Source organism: Camelus dromedarius, chromosome 7 (genome assembly GCF_036321535.1).
Source record: "Camelus dromedarius isolate mCamDro1 chromosome 7, mCamDro1.pat, whole genome shotgun sequence".
In the NCBI taxonomy this organism is placed as follows: domain Eukaryota; kingdom Metazoa; phylum Chordata; class Mammalia; order Artiodactyla; family Camelidae; genus Camelus; species Camelus dromedarius.
The window spans coordinates 62,774,798-62,796,422 of record NC_087442.1 but is presented as its reverse complement, the minus strand read 5'-3'; the positions used below and the strand labels follow the sequence as shown (position 1 = coordinate 62,796,422).

Below are 21,625 nucleotides of genomic sequence, written 5' to 3'. Positions count from 1 at the left end.
TTCCCAGGGGCAGTCAGCCCAACCTTTGTCCCCTGCCCTCTCCAGAGATTTAAATCCGGGGGCTGAGTAACTGCTTTTTTTGAACTTTAAAACTCAGAGTTTGTGATTTCTCCCCTGCTTTCAACAATAGAGCTAACCCCTAACCCTACCCTTCCAAGAATGTCTGCATGTAATCAGGGTCTCAACTGGATAGACCACTTTCAATGATTCCAAAGTTATTTTCAGACATCCCTTTCCGTAAAGAGAAGATAGAGCTTCCTTGAGTATTAGAAGCTAGAAAACAAAACAAACTTGATTACTGACATTCTTGCAGGAAAAAAAATTTTTTTAATTATGTATCTACCAGTTTCTGCATCCCCTAAATCTCTCCACGGCAGAGTGCGGGGTGGGAGTAGGGGGGTGGAATTGGAGAATATAAAGGATAAAATTTATACTCTTTAAAAACCCCAACATTTCTTAAGATTGCAGATCTCAAGTTAGAATAAACAGAATTTAAGATGATGAAAAGTATAAGGTTGGTGTGGGGTTAAAGGGTGGAAAAAGCTTGCCAGGTAGACAGTGGCCAAATCATGAAGGGCTTTGTATTCTTTGCTAAAGCAATTTGATTTTATCTTGTAGTCAGTGGGGAGTAACTAAAAGATATAAAATTTGTATTTTTTCAAAGATAACTGTACAAGCAGTATAGTGTGGGTTGTGGGTGAAGAGGGAGCTGGGGAGATAGGTTGGTTTCTGTGTTTTAATTGTCAAAACGTATGGAGGACCCTAGCTAAAGCAATAAGAAGTGGAAATGGAGAGGAGACAAAGTGGAAGGGAAAGAGATAGAATCAAGGGGACACAGTAGGTGAGGGAAAGGGGAAGGTGTTCAAGATCATGCTCTTCCTGGACTGACTCTGGGTAGATGATGTCATTTACCAGGACAGGGCATAGAGAATGGAGCAGGTTTGGGGAAAATGATGAATTTAGTTTAAGACATGTCACATTGGATTTATTTTTAGTTTATTTTTAAATAATCATGGCTAAAAAAGATGTTGATATTTCAATGTGATTTTCATGTCTTTTACTATGATGAAGAATTTCTGGTAATTATGTTTGCAACTGGCCTAATTAAGAAATTACTGTCTAAAGTACCCATTCTTTCTATAATTTTCTTTGATGTGATAATAGTTTTAAACAAATAATAACATACTGCCTTTTTTTTTAACTTCGGGTTTTTTTTCTTCCTCAGTGTATTTGGATACAACTTTAGAGAGAAATCTCCTTTACAACAGGTTTCATAAACAGAGCTTTTGGAGTACAGCTCCTTATCCTGTAATTATCCTATTCAGAGTGAAGCAGCTTAAAAGCTTTGCCATAGACTCTAATAAGAAAACAAATACGTATTTTAAAATGAGAGGCAACCTGCAAAGAAAACTTTGGGTTTCCCCTCCAGAAGTTGTGCACTAAATCCTTTGTTTTTGTATTTGTGCTTAATATCTCAAAGTTGTGGGAGTTAGTGAAGCTTATGAGGATGCTGCCAATTGTCTCTGGTTGTTAACTAACTCCAAGCCCTGTGCTAACTGTAAGTCTCCGATACAGAAGAATGAGGGCTGCAATCATATGCAGTGTGCTAAGGTAAGTTAAAGAGGATTGTATGTGCTTTGTGACTAGAATCTTAATTTGATTATGAATCCAAAGAAAAAAATACTGTAAGTGTAAAAATCTTGTTGGCTTTCAGATAGATTCTAGGAGATTATATTCTGCATTCTTTGTTAAATGACAGAAATGTTGACTTGTATTACTAAATTTTATATTCATGGTGAATGTTAAAAATAAAGGTAAGGATTCAGTGATATTTGGCCAAATTAGAGATGGCTGCCTGAGTCCTTCCCTCCCAGTCACCCACTCCTCCAGTGAGGATCCTGAGAGAGTGTTGTGTATACATTAATAATAATAACATAAAATGATGAAGTACTACCTCATGTCAGTCTCTTGCAAAGCTGGTTTTAAGCAGCTTAGACTCAAGGTCCAAGTCAGGGCCCAAACATTCCCCAAATTCCAAATTTAAATCCTAGTGTCTATATATAGGAGAATATATAATAAAGGTTCCCAAAGCAGTGGGCAGACTTTAGCATCAATTAAATAAGTAACTCATTACTATTTTAAAAATGAAATACCACTTGGCTATAAATTAATATAAATAATTACTGTTAGAAGGCTACCCCCTGACTTAGTTGCATAGAAAGAAACTACCATATTTAAAACAAATATTCTAGAATTTTATTAATCCATGTCTTTATTTATGAACATGTTTGTTTTAAAATTATAATAATACCTCAATTTTTTCCTTTTCCTTGGAGATACCATGTATATAAAAGTAATTATTTAAAATTATTAAGAGAAGAACAGTATAGTTTTTATAATTTAGGATGTGCAAGAAACCCACATAGTTAAGAAGACTTCAGGAGTGGGTGTAGCTCCGTGGTAAAGCGCATGTTTCCCATGCATAAGGCCCCAGGTTCAACTCCTAGCACCTCCATGTTTGATGATAGCAAAAAATAACTTAAATTTTTTTTAAAAAGACTTCAGTAAAATACATCAATACCTTCTCTTTAAGTACTTCTTAATTTTTAACTTTGAAGCTAATGATCTTTATTATTATTACTTCAAAAGTGGTAATAGTTACCAGATGATTTTATATTTTAATAAATTAACTTGAATGGTCTTGGTAAGACAGTGATAATGATTTCCTAAGGAAAAAACTTAGTATGATGTTCTGAGTAAAATGTTCAAAAATGCTTATTAGGTCAGCTGATTGGGCCAAACTTATTTCACTTATTTGCAGTCCTATCTCCAATATCCATATTAGTTTTTTTGTTGAATGATATGATATAAACTACATAGATGTGGAAAGGAAATATAGATTGACCATAAAATTGGGCTACTAACAAAGAGGCAGGATCCAACATTATCTTTATTTATGTCATAGCACTTACCAGCAGTAAGTAGTTGATAAATGTGCATTGAATAAATAAATATTTTCATGAATTAATCAGGCTAATGATATCAGGTAATTTATCGTAAACAAATTTTGCTTAAGATTGTGTTGCATTTTTAAAAACATTTACTTACATACTGCTTAAGTGGAGTAGTTTTATTTAATATATCATCTGAAGTATTTGCATTGAACAAAGGAAACTTGACAGGTAATTCTTATGCTGTAAGGTAGGACATTTAGAAAGTGAACATTTTTATGCATTTCAGAGTTTTTTTTTAATGTCAAGATGGAACAATAGGTCATGTGTAAGCCATGCTTTAACATAATGACTAAATCATAAGATACCTTTATTAATGCCTCAGTTTTGTGACTCAGTATTTACTCTCTGGAATCAAATTGTTTAACTTTTTTTTTCTTTTTTTTTTTTTAACTTTTTTTATTGAGTTATAGTCATTTTACAATGTTGTACCAAATTCCAGTGTAGAGCACAATTTTTCAGTTCTACATAAACATACATATATTCATTGTCACTTTTTTTTTTTTTTTGCTGTGAGCTACCCCAGGATCTTGTATATATTTCTCTGTGCTATACAGTATAATCTTGTTTATCTATTCTACATTTTGAAATCCCAATCTGTCCCTTCCCACCCCTCTGTTAAACATTTTAGAAGAATGACAGATTTTGCCCTATAAAAATAAGTTCACTTATTTTTAAAAAACTATTCATTTCCCTTTGGATAATTTTCAGGAGACTACATAAATTTTGCATTTTAAATCACTTACAGTAATTTTATTGATCTGACTCTTTGTAAAACTGTATGCTGCAACTAAACAATAAAAATTATTTAAGTTCTATATTCTTTTTCTTATCATAGAGTTTAAAATTTGTCTGTTTTATAGAAAGTTTTGCCACTAATTTTGAGAGCTCCATGGAGCTGTACTAAAGGGTACTTGCATCAAATCAGGCACAAAGATTGCTTTTACCAGATAGCAAAAATACTTGCATACTATCAGAGTCTTGAAACAAGTCCACAGTTTATTGTCTAAGTTCATGTTTGTGAAAGGCTAGATGAGGACAGAGACTTGTAATTCAACCCTCTGTCCATGAGATACCAGGTAGCAAAAAATTAGTGAAGATAGGATTTGACTTAATGACTAAGGTATATCTGATTGCTACATATTCAGATTCTGGAGTTAGTCCATTTTTTCAAATACCCATGGAACGTTCACCAAAACAATCAACCATTGATCGTCAAAGAAAAATAATAATCCAGAAAAAGAAAAGTCAACATTCTCTGATCATAATGGAATAAAGAAATGAACAATAAAGTTACAAAAGGCCTTTTCATTTGGAAATTTTAAATCTCTCAACTCTTGAGTGAAAAAAAAGAATTAAAATGGAAATTAAAGAATTTCTAGAAAACTAGGAAAATGAAAATACTACTTTTTCAGAACCTGAGGCCTATATTTAAAGCAATTTGGAAATGTGCATAGCCTTATCCCTTTAAAACAATACAAAATAATGAATTAAGGATATGACTCAAGAAATTAGAAAAAACAATTCCCAAAATAAGGAAGAAGAATTTGTTTTAAAAGCAGAAATCAGTGAGTTAAAAACTGAAAAAAATACAACTAATAAATAAATCCAAAAAGTGGTTTTCTGAAGAGAAAAATAAGATAAACCGCAAAGCTTGCGTAAGAAAAAAGTGGGGATGAGGGAGTTTCAGATACACAATATAAGAACTATGGGGACTAATTAATAAACAAAGCAAACTAAAATAATAATAAGAGATAACTTTGCTCAACTCTTGCAGATAAATTTGAACTTGGATTTGAAATGGATTGATTTTCCAAAATAAAATTTATTAAAACTAACCCTAGAAGAAATATCCAAACAAACCATTCTCCATAGAAGAGTTTTCCAGTGATCTCTGCTTTAAAGCAATAGGCCCTGACAGTTTCACAATAGAATTTTATTAAAGCTTTGAAGAACAGGTAATTCCAATGTGATTTAAACTGTTTCTGGTATTTTTAAAAAAGGGGGTGGGAATGAAACCTTTTGAATTATTATAAACTGAGTAGAACTTTGATGCCAGCATTTGACAAGATTATAAAAATAAATAGGTCCATCTTATATATGAATAATAATACATAAATCCTAAGTAGGATATTAAAGGGAGGAATCCCACAGATACTAGCAACTATAATCCAACAGACTGCATTAGAACAGTCACTGACCATGTAGGGTTTATTTTAGGAAAATAGGAATGGTTTGATATTTTTAAAGCTATTGCTATACCTCATCTTATTAGTAGATACCATGAGAAAAACCATATAAACTTTCTGTAGATGCTAAAAAGGCATTTGACAAAAACTCAACAGCGTTTCTTTATAAGACACACAAAGAAATAGAAATAGATAGGATCTTCCTTTTAGTATGATAAAAATAAATCTACTTAGTCCAAAAGTTAACATGATTTTTAGTGGAGAAACTAGAGCACTCTCACTAAAATTAAGAATGAGATAAAGCTGTTCTCCATCACAAATATTATTAACATTGAACTGGAGATTCCAGACCATAAAAAGAAATTTGAAGTGTAAAAATTAGAAATGAAGAAGTGAAATTGTCATGTTTTACAGACAGCATGATTCTATACCTAGAAAAACCACAAGAATCAACTGAAAAACTACTATAAACAATAAAAATTCAGTTAACTAGCAGAGTACAAAAGTAATATGCAGAAAGTAATAGCCTTCATATGTGCCAACAATATGCAGCTAGAATATATACTGAAAGAGAAGACCTTATGTACCTAGAAAGAAATTTAAGAAATATACAAGACTTACATAAAGAAAATGGTAAGACCCCTGTCTGTCCTATCTGTAGGACACAGAAGATGACAAACAAATGGAAAGATAATAAAATTCTTAGAGCAATTCCAATAAAAATACTGACGGGTTTTGTTTCTGCATCCAGATAAGCTAATGCAAAAATTCGTATGGAAAGACAAAGTAAGAAGAGCTAGAAAATTCTGAAAAAGCAGTGAGGAAGAACCAGTGTTTTCAAATAGGCCATATTATAAAGGCTCAATAAAGAAAATAGTATGGTGCTGGAACATGAATCTACAGATCAGTGAAACAAAATAGAAAGCCCAGAAAATGGACACAGATACATGGGAATTTGGTATATGGTAAAGGAGGTATCTCCAACTGGTAGAGAAACATGGACCATTCAATAAATGTTATTGAGACAACTGGACATCTGTGAGGGAAAAAGATTCAATTCATACTAAATACCCAGATTGGTTTGGAACAGCTCAAAGATTTAAATGTTTTTTAAAAAATAAAATAAATATAACAGTTCCAGGAGAAGACATAGATTTAGAATGGGAAGATCTTTCTGACTCAAAATCCGTAAACTTTTACAAGAAAATAGGATACATTTTCATACTGGAATGCTCATGTTTTTGGTATTGTCTGTAAATTAAGGTGATTAAGAAATAATTTTTTTTTAATGAGAAGTGGGTTTTATTTTAGCTGTTCTACTTAGGAGACCTTCTTAACTTATTTCCAGTTTCAAAACCAATTTGTCAGGGTCTCCAGAAGTTTTCAAATACACTGGTGGAGCTTTATAGACAAAAGTTAGATTGCTGTGCACTTGAAAAATGAAACATTTGTCAGTATCTGTTATTATTTGGAAAAAATATCCTACTGATGTTTTTCAAGGTTTCTTAAGATTACTTCATAATATTGTGATTTACATTTTAGTTTATAATTATAAGCAGTAATTTTAAACTACCCCCCACATCTTTCCATAGAGCAGATAAGGTCTCCAGAGGAAACCTGAAAAAGAATGTGTGTCTTTAAGATTGTTTAATCTCTACAAAATGATGGACTAGAAACTGGAAAATAATTTGCACACTAACATGGGGAGATATATGCATATATTTTTTTTTTTTGAAGTGTAAGTATGACTTTTGCTGGATTTGCTTAGAAGAATGGAAAAAACATAGTTCTTCCACGGGAGGTTATTACAGATGTACGCGCTATGAAGTCATTCAGCATGTGGAGGAGCAATCCAAGGAAATGACTGTGGAGGTAAGAGAACTATTTAAGCCAGGACCTCTGAGTAAGCCACTTAATACCAGTGGAAGTATTTTAGATCTCTTCTTTTCCTGTCTTTCTTGTAATGAGGCATTAAATTGAATACACTTTAGAGTAGCCTTTAATTTAAACAAAATAGCTATATATACTTGAGAGCTTTATTTTTTTAATTTTCCTTTTTTTTATATCGGTGAAGATTAGAAAAGACTTACATATCCTAGCATGCCTCTATAACGACTTAAAAACAATTTTAGCATTATATCAACAGTATAATATTACGTTATTGCATATAGTAAGTATTTTGCTCTGCTTGGCTGCCTTAACAAAATACCATAGACTGGGTGGCTTAGAGAACAGAAATTTATTTCTCACAGTTCTGTAGACTAGGAAGTCCAAGATCAGGATTTCTACAGTTTACTTTCTGATGATGACTCTCTTCCTGGCTTACAGATGGCTGTCTTTTTGCTATGTTCTCACAGGGAGGAGGCACCCAGCCCTATGGGATCAGGTCCCTACCCTAATGACCTTATTAAACCTTTATCACCTGACAAGCCCTGTCTCCAAATGTAGTCACATTGGGGGGTTAGACCTTCAACATATGAATTTGAGGGGGAATACAATTCAGTCTATAGGAATACACAGTATAATAAAACATTGAAGATCTGATAAAAATAGAGTTTGAGAGGCATATTTACCATACAGTCTGGAATTGCGGCTTCAGTGGTTTGTCACAGAAAATACAAATGCAAGACTTTGTTCTGGGAAGCCTTTAAAATGATCATTATTTTCTCTCAAAATAATTAGCAAATCTGTATGCATTTCTACCTCTTACTAATAAAATTTTTAAATGATTAAAAAAAAACAATTTTAATAACTAGTACTTTTATTTATAAAACTCATTTATGGACTTTTGTTTCCTAGGCTGAGAAAAAACACAAACGATTTCAGGAACTTGACAGATTTATGCACTATTACACAAGATTTAAAAATCATGAGCATAGCTATCAGGTATGTCCCAAATCATTTCAAATGTGCTGAATTATACTGTTGTGAATAAAGAAAGTGATACAATTATTTATTTCTATTCCTTTAGTTAGAACAACGCCTTCTTAAAACAGCCAAAGAAAAGATGGAGCAGTTGAGTAGAGCTCTCAAAGAAAGTAAGTTATAATATGTGTGATAATTAATATAAAATAGCCTTTTGTGCTTAAGTCACTTCATTGGTAGATTAAGACCCCTAAAGGAATACATTATCTCCACTAACTCATTTGGTAGTTTGGAGTTCCCTGAAGTCCAAAATGCAACTTGGCAGTTAAAGCCTCTGATTAGATTTTCCACCTGGTTTACCTCGTCTCCTCCTCTTAATGCAGCCTGTGCTGCTGGCAGATAAACACTCATCATGCTTTTGCTTACTCTGTGCCAATGCTGATGCACTGCAATGTTGGGGAAAGTGGATGGGCCAAAAAAGGCACCCTGACCTAGTCAGATTCACAAACCATCCAACTGTCATGTGACTGAATTCCCAAAGGTTCTTGAGGAAATTTAGCAGAGTGCCTAATGCAATGTTAAGAAATCAGGTACAGTTTCAGGAGAAATCATCTCACTAGTAAATAATGGACATTGGAATCTAAAAGCAAAGTCATAAGAAAAGGCTTACTTATAGATCCTAAAATGGAGGTTCAAAAAGAACATTACTAAAAATGGATTGAGTACTAGTTGCATAATTAGAATATAATATCTCTCAATGACTGCACAGAATACAGGTTCTGGCATGTTTGTTTTTAAAAGTCATATTTTTAAAATAATCACAGCTTGTATATAAAAGATATTAAGCCTAAAACTGCAGTCAGTTATACTACTGTTGGCTCCATTTTGCTAACACTCTTTGCATGAGGCTAACTTCCTAATTAAGACAGTAACCATAAGTTAAATAAATTAGAGTGGGAGGAAAAGGTGTTAATAGCAGCTTAGTCTCCTTGTTAATTATTAGTTCTTAGACCATAGTAATAACATAACTATACCAAGCCAGTATCACACTCTTGCAGTATTGTTCACAGTAAAAAAAAAATTTTTTAAAAACCCTCACAGATTCCACAGTCTGTTCCATTAATGATGTATCCCTAACATTTAGGACAGTGCCCAACACATAGTAAATATAAAATAAATATTTGTAGATGTGAACTACTGCTTCTATTCAACCTTTTGGAGGTTCTAGACAGCATAGTAAGTTATGAAAAAGAATTAAAAGATAGAAGAATTGGAAAGGAAGAAGCAAAATAATCATACTTCTCACACATGTAATGAGGAGGGAGGGTGTTTTGTTGTTTTTCTTTTCTTTTTTTTTTTTTTTTTACACCTTCTTAGTTCAAATACCTATGCTAGGATAGGTATTTTGGGATGATCTGTGTATCAGTGTGTTGCATTTTACACACAAATTGCAGTACATATATATGTAATTTCTTTCTGGAAACGTGCAGAATAATCTTATTTTCAAAAGGACTTATGAATTTAGATTATATTGCTTAATTTGCATTTATTTGCAGTTAAGGAAAAAGCTAGAATACTGTCATGATATTTGAGGAAGGAACAGTCTCATATGGTAAAGCAGTTTCTTCTTCTCATCACTCTTCTTCCCTTTCTCTGTCTCCCTGAAGTTTTTTATTAACTAGCATTTAGTAAGCAACTTAGCAAGGCATTTGCTCTAATTCTTAATAAGCAAAATTCTGTTAGGGATAACTTGAAAAACTTAGTAAAGCATGGAACCTTTGAGTTGAATAAAGCTGGATTTGTTTACTCACAGGGTGAGAACCAAATCCAGGATCTGTGAATGTATGCATTCCTTCATGGCTGCCATCAGTGCTCATGGGCTCCTGCAGCACGTGCTTCATTTATAAATGCATACAAGTCATATAAATGCAAAATGCATGAGTGTTTTATGTAGGTTTTTAGTCTAGTTCAAATAAATACTATCATACAGCTACTTCAAACAATTTCTTCTTAGGGACCCTTGTTCTTTGTTTTTCCTTTTTTTAAAGAAAATTTAGTTGTTTAATTAATTTTATAACAGCATGTTTGCAAAAACATTTTTGTCACTGCGCCTGGTTTACTTTATAGCTGAAGGAGGCTGTCCAGATACCACTTTCATTGAAGATGCAGTTCACGTGCTCTTAAAAACTCGACGCATGCTCAAGTGTTCTTATCCATATGGATTTTTCTTAGAACCTAAAAGCACAAAGAAAGAAATTTTTGAACTCATGCAAGTAAGATAATTTTTTTAATTAAATTTAAATGCAGTTACTATGAGAAACAGATTTTCTCCTTTTCAGCCATTTAACTAAGTTTTACACTTAGTGATTAGTAAACAATTTTGTTTCTTTTATAGAGTGATTTTTAAATAAATGAAAAGTTAACCAGTAGTAAACTGAAATTTTCTTTATGTTTGAATTTGTCACTGTGCAGATTTGAATGAGTTCTGAGCTATGCAAACATTTCCTACCACATTATTTCTTTAAACCGGTTAAAGTTGAAATCTGACCTAATTCTGATTATGTAATTAGGAATTTTATCTTCAAAAAAGAAACACACCACATTACATACTAGATGGGAAAGTTGCTATTTACCAGTTCATTTTAAAAGTAGAACTGGAAAAGAGTACTTAAAAAAAACACGTAAGCCAGCTGACATCACTATAACTGACCAGCTTTATTATACATACCTCATTTTTTGAAGCCACCAAACTTTCTCCTCTTGCTACAGTTTTAATGTCATCTCTTTGAACTGCTCTCTACTAATTTATATCTGAAATTTCCCAATGCTCAGTATTCATTTTCTCCGTGAAGCCTTCCAGACCTAACCCCAAATCGCAAGAGTCTTGCCTTGCCTCACATTCCTTCGGCATTTATGTATAGTCTGTACCATGTAGTCATGCACTTGCATGTACAGTGCCCTAAAATTTATTAGTTCTTTTCACATAGACAAGTTATAAAATTTTTTTAGTAAGCTAGTAGATTCGTTCCTTCTTCGTAATCCGTATCAACTACATTGCTATAAATGCCTACCGAATGCATGCTATTTTCCTAAAATGTGCAAAGTAGAAACATATGTTAAATAGGAAGTTATTACAAAATTTGAATTAATTTCTGACATCAAAAGAGTTAGATTTAACAACATAGAAGAGTTAGATTTAACAAGATAGACACTGTAGTTGCTATTGAGTAACCCACCCAACCTATGATCTTTTTTTTTCCCCTCATCATAGACAGACCTAGAAATGGTCACTGAAGACCTTGCCCAAAAAGTCAATAGGCCTTACCTTCGCACACCCCGCCACAAGATCATCAAGGCGGCATGCCTTGTACAGCAGAAGAGGCAAGAGTTCCTGGCATCTGTGGCTCGGGGTGTTGCTCCTGCAGACTCACCAGAAGCTCCAAGACGCAGGTAAAAAGGATACACACTGTGGAAATCACCCCAACGCCAGCCACAAATGCCAGCAGGTTTAGTTTTTATCCAGCAAGGGTTCATATTCATGGAAGTTACTTATACCTAAAACATGGATAGCTGATAAAAGTATGCTAACTTCTTGTTGGTGCTGTTTTCCCCCAGTACTATTTTCTATTTTTGTTGTTATTTTTTTGTCTGTCATTGTGTAGTAGTTTCTCAGACAAAATTAGGCTAGGTTAAACTTCACACTTCAGTGAATTCATAATTCAACATAACTCAACAAGTATTCTAATGCATCATTTCAAATATGTAATGTATATAATGTTGTGAAAATCGTAAACATCTTATGTAAAATTTGGAAGCCTTGCCAACTTGTTATGGCCATATTTGTATTTTCTGGTTAATAGGTTATGAAGAAATTAGAAATCTGATACTAGTAAAGTCATTTAAGTGATCCATCCAGTAAACAACACTTGAGATTTGGTTGTTTTATTTGGACAAATACTATTTCTGTCATTATAAATTGAAGCATATTTTCTTATTCCTATTAGTTATAAGCATTAGACATTCCTTGGGCCCCTGTTTTTACATAAACACATAAAATAAAAATAGAAGCAATCATAAAATAATCTGGTATAGCATGGTGATTTTTATTTTTCTACCATTTTACACAAAGTACTTAGAATTTGAAAGAAATAATGAAAGAATCATTTTAATTATTATATTCAGGAGTTGATCTACTTTGGTTAAACAAGTTCCAAGCAGAGGAATTTAAAGTAATGTTCAAAGGGCAAGGGACTGATTGTACTTTGTAGTACTGATAATAAATCGAATGGTATGTCTAATTTCTTTGTAGCTTTGCTGGTGGAACATGGGATTGGGAATATTTAGGATTTGCATCACCTGAGGTAATTGTTTTGGGGGGCTTTGGTTTGGTTTGATTTGGTTTGTTTAGTTATAATTTTTCTTAGTGCAGTCCTGCTTGCATTTGCGCCCTCATCTATTCTAAATCCTACTGAGACTGTCAGCAATAATTTTTCTTTCTCTATAATAAAAATGCCTCAGCAGAGCCTACATTTACCTATTATGGTATTGGATTGTCCTCACATTATTGAATGCATCTCCCCTCTTATTAGCAGTCAGAATTAAGGCCAATTTATAGTGTACATTTTTGAAAAATATCTTTAAATTGGTTAACAGAAATGTAAATTTTACTTACTACAAATGCATTTCTATTTGTAATATTGCTTCAGTCTGAATCTGTTGAAAACCTAAATAGACCACATCTATTTTTTTTAAGTTATTGCAACAACCTGAGCAAACTGATTTATAATCAATTACTAAGGTAGAAAATTGACATCAGTATTTACGCAGAAGGAATGCTTTGCTTAGTTGCTTTCTGCTTCTCTTTAAGATTTTCACATTGTTCTTGTTTTTGTTGTTGTTGTGGTTGATATACACCAGTTTAAAATACAGAAGGTTTAAAATACTAACACTGCAAATAGCAGTTGCAAATAAAAACAAGATGGAGTGAAAATCTTAATCACATCGCTATTTTCTGAGATTTAAATTGCCACTGTCACTGTTGAATGGTTTTAGCAGTTCTCTCCACTTCCTTGTTCTTTATACTACTGTATACCATTCTATGCTTATATTATGATTACCTTTTAAATTAATTCTTAAAAAGGGACAAGACAGACAATGAAACCTTTTGTTCATCATTTATAGCCCATATGTTACCTACAACTGAAAGGCAGTGGAATTATTATCCAGAAATGACTGTGGTTTATTTAAATCAGACACTTTCTCTTTTCAGCTGCTGAGGATACTTGCAATCACCTTGTGGCATTTTGTATTGGTAGATAAATCCAAGAAAATATTGACTTGAGAAACAATTTGTGCTTTGAGCTCTAATATGGAAATTTTAAATTCACTTAAATTGAAAAATATATATGTAAATGGCATTTCTATTGTAAAACAAATTATTGGTCTTTTCTTTACCTGATCCTGTGCTTTACTATTTCTATGTTATAATATATAATTTCAGCTTGGGGGATGTTATGGAAAATTTCCACCTAAAAGGAGGAACAAACAAGCCTCAGTTACCAAAAAAAACAGTAGAAAGATTTCAGTATTTCGAGGTAGAAATACAAATTAACAAAAATAAAGCCTTTACCAGTATATTCACAATCACATGCATCATCTTGCGGCTTCTGGATCTGACGGTAACTTTAGGAATTTTGAAATATTTGTCCTTGGATATTGAGGGCCTGCTAATATGACTGACACAGATTCATTTAGTAAAATATATAAAGGCTTTTTACTTCACATGTAAATACTTATAAATAAAATTATTGAGCTCTTATTGTCCAGGGATTGAGAATTGTGAAAGTGTAAATAACATTCTTAAATTTATTTTTTATGGTTAATATATTTCATAAGAATTATTTAACTCACTTTTACTTTTCTCTTCTTTAAAGTCTTTGGTACAGTGAAACACCAGGCTTTCATATAAACCTATTGCAGGTCTAAAGAATTGCTACGCAGTACTAAACTTTAAAATTCTGCATATGTGCGACTATCAAATAACTGCCAAAATTATTTGTATAAAAATTAGCTCTTTGTCTTCATACAGACTCTGGGGGGGGAAATATTGTCAAACTCCAGAAGACTTTTAGTTTGAATTTATATTTTTAATTCAAGTTACTTACATCTCATTCTTTTTAAACTAAATAGAATGAGTCATTGACAAGCATTGGTGTTTGTTTTGTACCACCTAGAGCAGTGGAGCCCAGAGAAGAGCGTGATTGGAAAGTCTGAGGAACACCAGAATTCAAGGTCTAGCCCTTTAACATACGGTCTAGTTAGGCTGTGTTCTTCCTTAATTTCTTATCTTTAAAATGTTGTTGATCTATATACCCCATGGAAGTTCCAAAAGAGTGAAAGTGTCTGTTTAAGTCATAGACAGAATTAGTGCTTAATAAATGATGGCCATTATTATGTATGACAATATCCCAACTAAAGCCTTTTCATATGCTTACTTGAAGATTTTAGGAATCCTTTGAAATTTTCAGAAAAGTTTAATTTTATGAGAACAATTTTTTTAAGCCTGTTACATCATGAGAGAATGCCATTTGAGTTTTCTGTTAGAATAATTATAAACATAACAAGTTTCTTTTGCAATTTTTTTAACCTATCTTGTTTTCTTCAGTTGGAAATATGTGTATTCTATGGTCAGTAATAGTTTATTTAATTTAGAATAACTTTGTACCATCATCAGATGTACAAAGTAAACAAATTCTCCCTAAAGATAAATCTTGAACTGAAATAACATTTTCTTGCCATCCTTGTCTCAGAAATGTGGTGGTCTTCAGTGGTCTAGTGAACCATGATGACACTTAACAGTCATCTGGTTTTGGGTCATGGGCCTCCAGAAAAAGAGGAAATGATACCCCATCTCAGCAGGAAATTTTAAAGAACCTGGATAATCCCTCTGGGCACTTGTAGTATCTTATACTCATTTGTCTCTAACCTGGTAGGATGCCTTCCACTCTTTAATTAGAGTCCAGTTGCTTACATAGATGAAGGAGTTTGAATAAATTTAACCAGAGTGGTATGATGTGAAGGTTTTATTGGGGTTATAAAACTCATCCTCATTTATTATAGTTACTTTCACAACATAAGCATACTGAATATTCTACAGTAACTGGATAATCATAAACCTGAGTGATTTTAGTGTTTTATCACTGAAAAGATTCTATAATGATTCTCAAAATTAGCCTTTTTATGCTGGTGTCTTGCACACTGGCCTATCTTCTAGTCTCTTTTGTCACTAAGATCTGGAAAAGTACATTTGTACCCAGATAATGTACCAGGTTCTGCCTCTGGTAATAGCAAACCCACTGCAAACTATTATCACAAATGTAAAATAGACTCAGGGACATCTGCCTAAATCTGTGTCTTTCCCTTCTGCTAAATAGAAAATACTTCTTCCTGCCTGGGTTATAGATAGCCCCACGTACTAGCTAATACAGGAAGGAGGCCAAGTAACACCTTGTTTGAAAACTAACCTCTTAATTCTTCTTTGACGTGAATATGGTATATAGTGGTCCCAAAGAATACAGAATCCAAGAATCTGACAAGGACTTAACAGTGTTTGCCCCCCCCCCCAATGCTTGTATCACAGTCACTTTTTTAAAACCAGACCTCCAGGGAGAACCTAACTTATATTAGCAAAATCATTCTGTTATTAGTTATAATATTAGATAACAAGACCCAGGCATATGAAATAAGGCTCAGTTATGATCTAGCATTGGAGTTTGCAAGTATTCACAGTGTATCCAGGCAATTATAATGGGACTATTTAAATTTTTTATTTTTCCATTTTACCTTTTCTTTCTGTTTCCTCAGCATGACAAAATCTGAAGTTTCTTTTTCTAAAGCCAAGTGATTTTATAATATGTATATAAAATCACACATTTTTTTTCCTGGAAAAAAGTGTTGTTTCTTTTATTTGCATTTAAAAATTTGCATGTACTCCTGTATTTTATAACCTTTGGTTTATGCAGGAATATGCTGAATTTCAGTATCGGAGGAGGCACAGACAACAGCGCCGTCGAGGAGACGTGCACAGTCTGCTCAGTAATCCGCCAGACCCTGATGAGCCAAGTGAAAGCACTTTAGGTGAGCTCTTGGGTTGGGTTCTTAGTTCTCTTAGTTTTCTTGCATTTATTCTTAAAACTGGCTAATCAAAATGTTTCTAAAAGAGTTTGTAATTTAGATACACGGTCAACATGCCGATGCTTCTAATGTCACAGTATACAGAAAACCAGAGGGATTAAGAATGTGGGCTGAGTTCATGACCCCACCTCTGCTGAGTATCAGCATGAAAACTTTAGTCAAATCATTTAACCTCTCCGAGTTTTGGTCTCCTCATTCTATAGAAGCAATAATAATAGTGTGACTTTGTGGGTCTATTGTAAACATTAAATGAGATAATGCATGTAAAGCCCTTACGTACTGATAGCACCTAGTGAGTACTCAATAAATTGTAGCTGTTGATTGCTTTTACTGTGTTCATGAAATATTTTTCTCCTAGCCTCAGTTCTCTTATCAACATTTTTAAAATTTCTGGTATTAGAGATAAATTGTTTTAATTATCAGCCTTTAAAGTTAAATTGTTAATTGAAAATCTTTAAACTACAGTCTCGGCAGATCTTTAATAAATCAGGTTACACGGGCCTAAAAATTAGCTTTTCAGGCTATTGTAATTCTCAGATTCTTGAGTTTTGTTTTGTTTTGTTTTTCTTTTTCTTTTTTCCTTTTTTTATTGAAGTATAGTCAGGTTACAATGTTGTACAATTTCTGGTGTACAGCATAATGTTTCAGTCATACATACACATACATACTTATTTTCATATTCTTTTTCATTATAGGTTAAGACAAGATATTGGATATAGTTCTGGAAACTAAAACACTTTTGCTATTGCTTAAGAGGAAAAGAGAGCATTTGATAGCACTTGCATTTATGAATAGAACCATATATAGTGCAAGAAAAATGTAAAGAACAATCATGCATTTCAAGTAATAGTATTAGATGCATATTGTTGCCTATGATGAGACAAATATGGATGCGAAATTTCTGAGAGATTAGGTGAACATGTGGACGCCAAGTTTTCACCAGCACTCAAAGAGAAATCATCTGTTTGAATAAAAAGATGTATGAATTTATATGACTGAATTATCTCTGGCACCATTTGCTTTGAAACAGATATCCCAGAAGGTGGCGGTGGCCGCAGGCCTGGCGCCTCCGTGGTAAGTTCCGCATCTATGAGCGCACTGCACAGCTCTTCCCTGCGAGACTACACCCCCGCCAGTCACTCTGAGAACCAGGACTCTCTTCAGGTAGCCTTCTTGTGCAGCCTTATTGCCCCTACTTTTTGCTCTTTCACTATTTAGCCAGGCTTCCTATTTTCACTTCTATTGCTTTTCTCTCTCTTTTTTCCATTCTGAAATCTTTGTTTCAGAGGTATACTACAGGGTAAGATTCTCCTATTTCAGATTTACCTTAAGTAATTTTTTTTCCCTCTGGCATGGACAAGGGGAAATTTAACATAAGATTTGGGTACATAAGATACTTCTTCTAATGGAGATACTGTTAATTTTCTGCTTAGTAAAATAACGGTTGTAGACCTCAATGGGTTCAATCATTTTTCCTTTTAAATTTTACAGTAATTCTACTTTCTGTTGCCTTAGGCTCTGAGTTCCTTGGATGAAGACGATCCCAATATACTTCTTGCAATACAGTTATCTCTGCAAGAATCTGGGCTGGCCATCGATGAAAATAGAGACTTCCTCAGTAGTGAAGCATCCTTAGGAGCGATAGGCACCTCTTTACCTTCCAGGCTGGACTCAGACCCCAGGAGCACAGATAGCCCTCGGGCTGCATTGAGCAGCTCTGAGCTGTTGGAACTTGGTGACGGCCTTATGAGATTAGGAGCCGAAAGTGACCCATTTTCAACTGACACCCTGAGTTCACACCCTCTCAGTGAAGCAAGAAGTGAATTCTGTCCCTCATCCAGTGACCCTGACTCAGCTGGCCAGGAAGCCAACATCAATGACAATCTTCTTGGGAATATCATGGCTTGGTTTCATGACATGAACCCTCAGAGTATTGCCCTGATTCCTCCAGCAGCTCCAGAAATCAGTGCCGATTCCCAGCTCCCCTGTGTCAAAGATGGGTCAGAAGGTGTGAGGGATATGGAACTGATGCAACCAGAAGATTCAGTGTTTGAAGATGCTGTGGTCAGTGAAGGTAGAGGAACCCAAATAGAAGAAGAAAATCCTTTGGGAGAAAATATTCTGGCTGGGGAAGCAGTATCTCAGGCTGGCGACGGTAGTAATGAGATAGCCAACGAGGGGCATGGTTCCAGTGTTTCGAGTCAAACACCTCAAACCTCAAGTGACTGGCTTGAACAAGTACATTTAGTGTGAACTGCACACCTCGGGGCTCTAAATGAATCACAGGTACAGATGGTATGCTAGTGAAGTATGCTTTATAGAGACTTGACCCGCTTAATTCCAACTAATTACAAACCACTGACATTAGGATTGAATACAGAGGAGTTCCTTTGAATGGTAGCTTCATTTCTGATTTTAACCTTACAGGGAATTTCTTTTGTATTTAATTGGGTAGCTTTTCCCTTTTTGCTGACGAACAGAAGAGTGGGAGAGAGAAAAATACAAATGAAATAAATAGGCTAGATTCCACGTTAAGAAAACGCAGTCATCTGTTTAGCCAAAGGTCGGCAATACTTAAATTGAACATTTAAATTAAAGGCTTACTCTCTAATCTTTGGGTGGTTTTTCCTTTAAAAAGAAAAAAGTTTTCTTCATTTTAGAAGTTACTTTGGGCAGATCTAATAGCATTTTGTTCCTCAGTCTCTTTGTGCTCTTCCATAACTTCCTTCCTTCTTGTCTGAGCAATGTGAATTGAGTTATCCAAGGCTTCCCCTTAGTGCTGCATCTGCCACAGTGTAATTGGTTTTAATTTTCACATGAATCAGAGATTTCTTTTCATGTCTATTTACAGTCCACTTGTGCCAAACTCTGACTCGTGTGCTGACTAACAAGGCGTTTAGGTGTGCGGTGTCCTGGAGGATTCCAGAGCAGTTTCAGCCTTCCCAGGAGTAAAAGGTGCCACTTGGTAGCAGTGATATTCCAGAATTTAATGGGCTTTTGTTGCCATGGAGACTGCATTTAAATAAATGTAGCCTGTAGCTTAAGTTAACTAAACCTAATGCTGCTGTTAAAAACAGTTTTTTTTAATATTAAAATACAGTTGATTAGCAACAGCGGTGCTGTATTTTAAGAGACACTTTATTGGAAGTGCAATCATAGTTCTTTGTTTTCACAATTTTACAGTGCATTCTGATTACTAATGGGTGCAATTACTTTCAATGGTAAGTGTTTTATAAAATAGAAAAAAAGTGGAGTTTTCATGAGTTATAGTAAATCCTACGATTATCAAGAAACTCAATAAAACATCCTGCGCAACATGTTACTGTGCCTTTGCCTAACCTAAATGGATAGTTGCCAGTTAAATAAGTGAGTAATTCACATTTCAGTGTCTCTTCTGAAGTAACTATGCTATGAATTGCAAAGACCTCCATAAAACCACCCATGGCCTTGCCTTTACAGTAAATATAACAACTAAGTGTTCAATCGGTTTGTTTGCCTAAATCGCAAATGCTGACGTGTGTGTTCTATTGCACAATACTCATTTGCTGTGTGATTACTGTTTAGTGTTAAAAAAAAAAATCCCTAGTTATCAGTGTCTTACTGTGAAGAAAATACTGGTCTTAGTTGTAATTAAGATACAGTGGTACAGTGTGTAATTAAAACTAGACTAAACTGTTGGAATGGCTGTTTTACTTACATATTATCAAAACTAGCGTAACATAAGCAAAATAGATATGCAACACTCCATTTAGTGTTTTGCCAGATTCTTACCAGAAATCTACAGATACCAAAATTTCAGTACCGAGTGTGTACAGGCAAGTCCTGGGCTGGGTAAAAGGTTATATTAGTATTGATATCCACATGAGTTGTCATTATGGTTTTTTATTACTTTTTTTTTCCAAGCCCTACTATTGAAATTTTCTTGTACTTTGAATTCGTACGGCTATGGTATTATATTAGCATATTTAATATTCCCTGGGTTCCTTTAGGATAAACTGAGTGGAAATTGCTCCTAGGCCATGGATATCAAAAGTCCACATTAGTTTATATTTCCCCAATTATCAGAAATGTTGCTGTCAACCCCTATTAAAATTAGTTGGGGAAAATATTACCTTTATCTGCAGTGTATTACTGTATATTAAGCTAAAATAGTCCATTAAAGGATTTTTTTACAAATTTATTTTGGATTAAAAATATCCACTCCAATCAGTTTTTAAACCAAGATGTAACTTTTCAATAGAAAGAGTCTTTGTATCTCATTGAGGCACCTTGCAAAGCTGCAGTAAGGTGAGAAAGAATGTGCTGTGTGAGGAGGTATCACCGTGGGTTCTGGTTCCTCACACCTTGTGCAGTAAGTACCCTGCGTTCTGTGGTGTTCTCTCCTGAGCAAGAAAATGATCATTATCCAGTTTGTATTTCCTTGGTACATATTTTAAAAACACAGTCATTGACTTTACAATTCAGAAATAAAGTTTGGCAAAGCCTATTTTGTAAACAAGTTAATTTTATAATGTAAAAAGAAAAAAGTTACTCTAACCTTGACTTGTTATTTGCACTTTCATAGTCTATACTTGATACATTCCCACTTTATATACAGTAGGATTCTACAAACGTGTAGATGTTTGGCCAAATGAATGCTGTTATAATAATATGTAAAATTCTTTGATTAAACATTTATTACTTAAACTACCTTACTTTTGTCTCATTACATTATAGATTTTGTTTAACCAAGTCAGAAAGCTGATTTTCTTCAAATTAAATTCCCAGATGGGATTAATTTGGTTCTTACATATAACAGATTAGTGCCTAATATTTTTTTTACACAAGCCCACTTACTGAGCATTTTATACCCCCAAGATAAGCCCAAAACACTGCTTGGCAATGTGTTAAAACAGTGACTTCAGTGCTCATGATTTTAATCACTGTAGCTTTCAGAAGAAAAGTGTTACGATTTTTTCCTTGAAAATAGAAACATACAGAAAAAGATAGAATTTTAAGATATTTTTTGTGAAATTGCTTAGGATAGGAAGATTTTTTATTCTGTATTAATAGAAACACCTGCTTCTCCATCATTTTTTCATTCTGTCCCATCTGAGTTACCAGAACTTCCCTTGGCATCTGAACTTCAGTGCACCGACACAGATTGCAGCCTACCAGCTGGTGCTTCACAGGGTGTGCCGTGATAACCTCTGAGAGTCATCGTTTTGTTTGTGCCTTTCATTGCATGGATTCGAACCTTAACGCCAATGTTAATGTGGAATTATGCTGAATTATTCTTTAAATGTGGTTGTTTGTTACCCCTGATATCATTTTTGTTCAAAAGTCCTCAAATATTGTTGCTTACCTGTTTTGAATTTATATCTGAGA

The 21,625-nt window shown here is 33.9% G+C and overlaps 1 protein-coding gene across 6 annotated transcripts in view; it reads left to right on the top strand.

The window, feature by feature from the left end:
• Nucleotides 1-21,625, top strand: part of ANKIB1 (ankyrin repeat and IBR domain containing 1) — a 206,799-nt gene that overhangs the window by 180,402 nt on the left and 4,772 nt on the right. For 3 of the 6 annotated variants that reach the window (XM_031454873.2, XM_031454874.2, XM_031454872.2), the window contains 10 exons: nucleotides 1,481-1,611; nucleotides 6,938-7,072; nucleotides 8,000-8,086; nucleotides 8,172-8,238; nucleotides 10,193-10,338; nucleotides 11,337-11,515; nucleotides 12,375-12,426; nucleotides 16,087-16,201; nucleotides 17,289-17,422; nucleotides 17,774-20,944. In XM_031454873.2, coding sequence (XP_031310733.1) covers nucleotides 1,481-1,611; nucleotides 6,938-7,072; nucleotides 8,000-8,086; nucleotides 8,172-8,238; nucleotides 10,193-10,338; nucleotides 11,337-11,515; nucleotides 12,375-12,426; nucleotides 16,087-16,201; nucleotides 17,289-17,422; nucleotides 17,774-18,511 — 1,784 coding nt within the window. In that variant the 3' untranslated portion in view covers nucleotides 18,512-20,944. Of the gene's footprint in view, nucleotides 1-1,480; nucleotides 1,612-6,937; nucleotides 7,073-7,999; nucleotides 8,087-8,171; nucleotides 8,239-10,192; nucleotides 10,339-11,336; nucleotides 11,516-12,374; nucleotides 12,427-16,086; nucleotides 16,202-17,288; nucleotides 17,423-17,773; nucleotides 20,945-21,625 lie in introns of those variants that run through there. The other 3 variants (XM_031454875.2, XM_064487578.1, XM_031454876.2) reach the window with 3 other exon arrangements.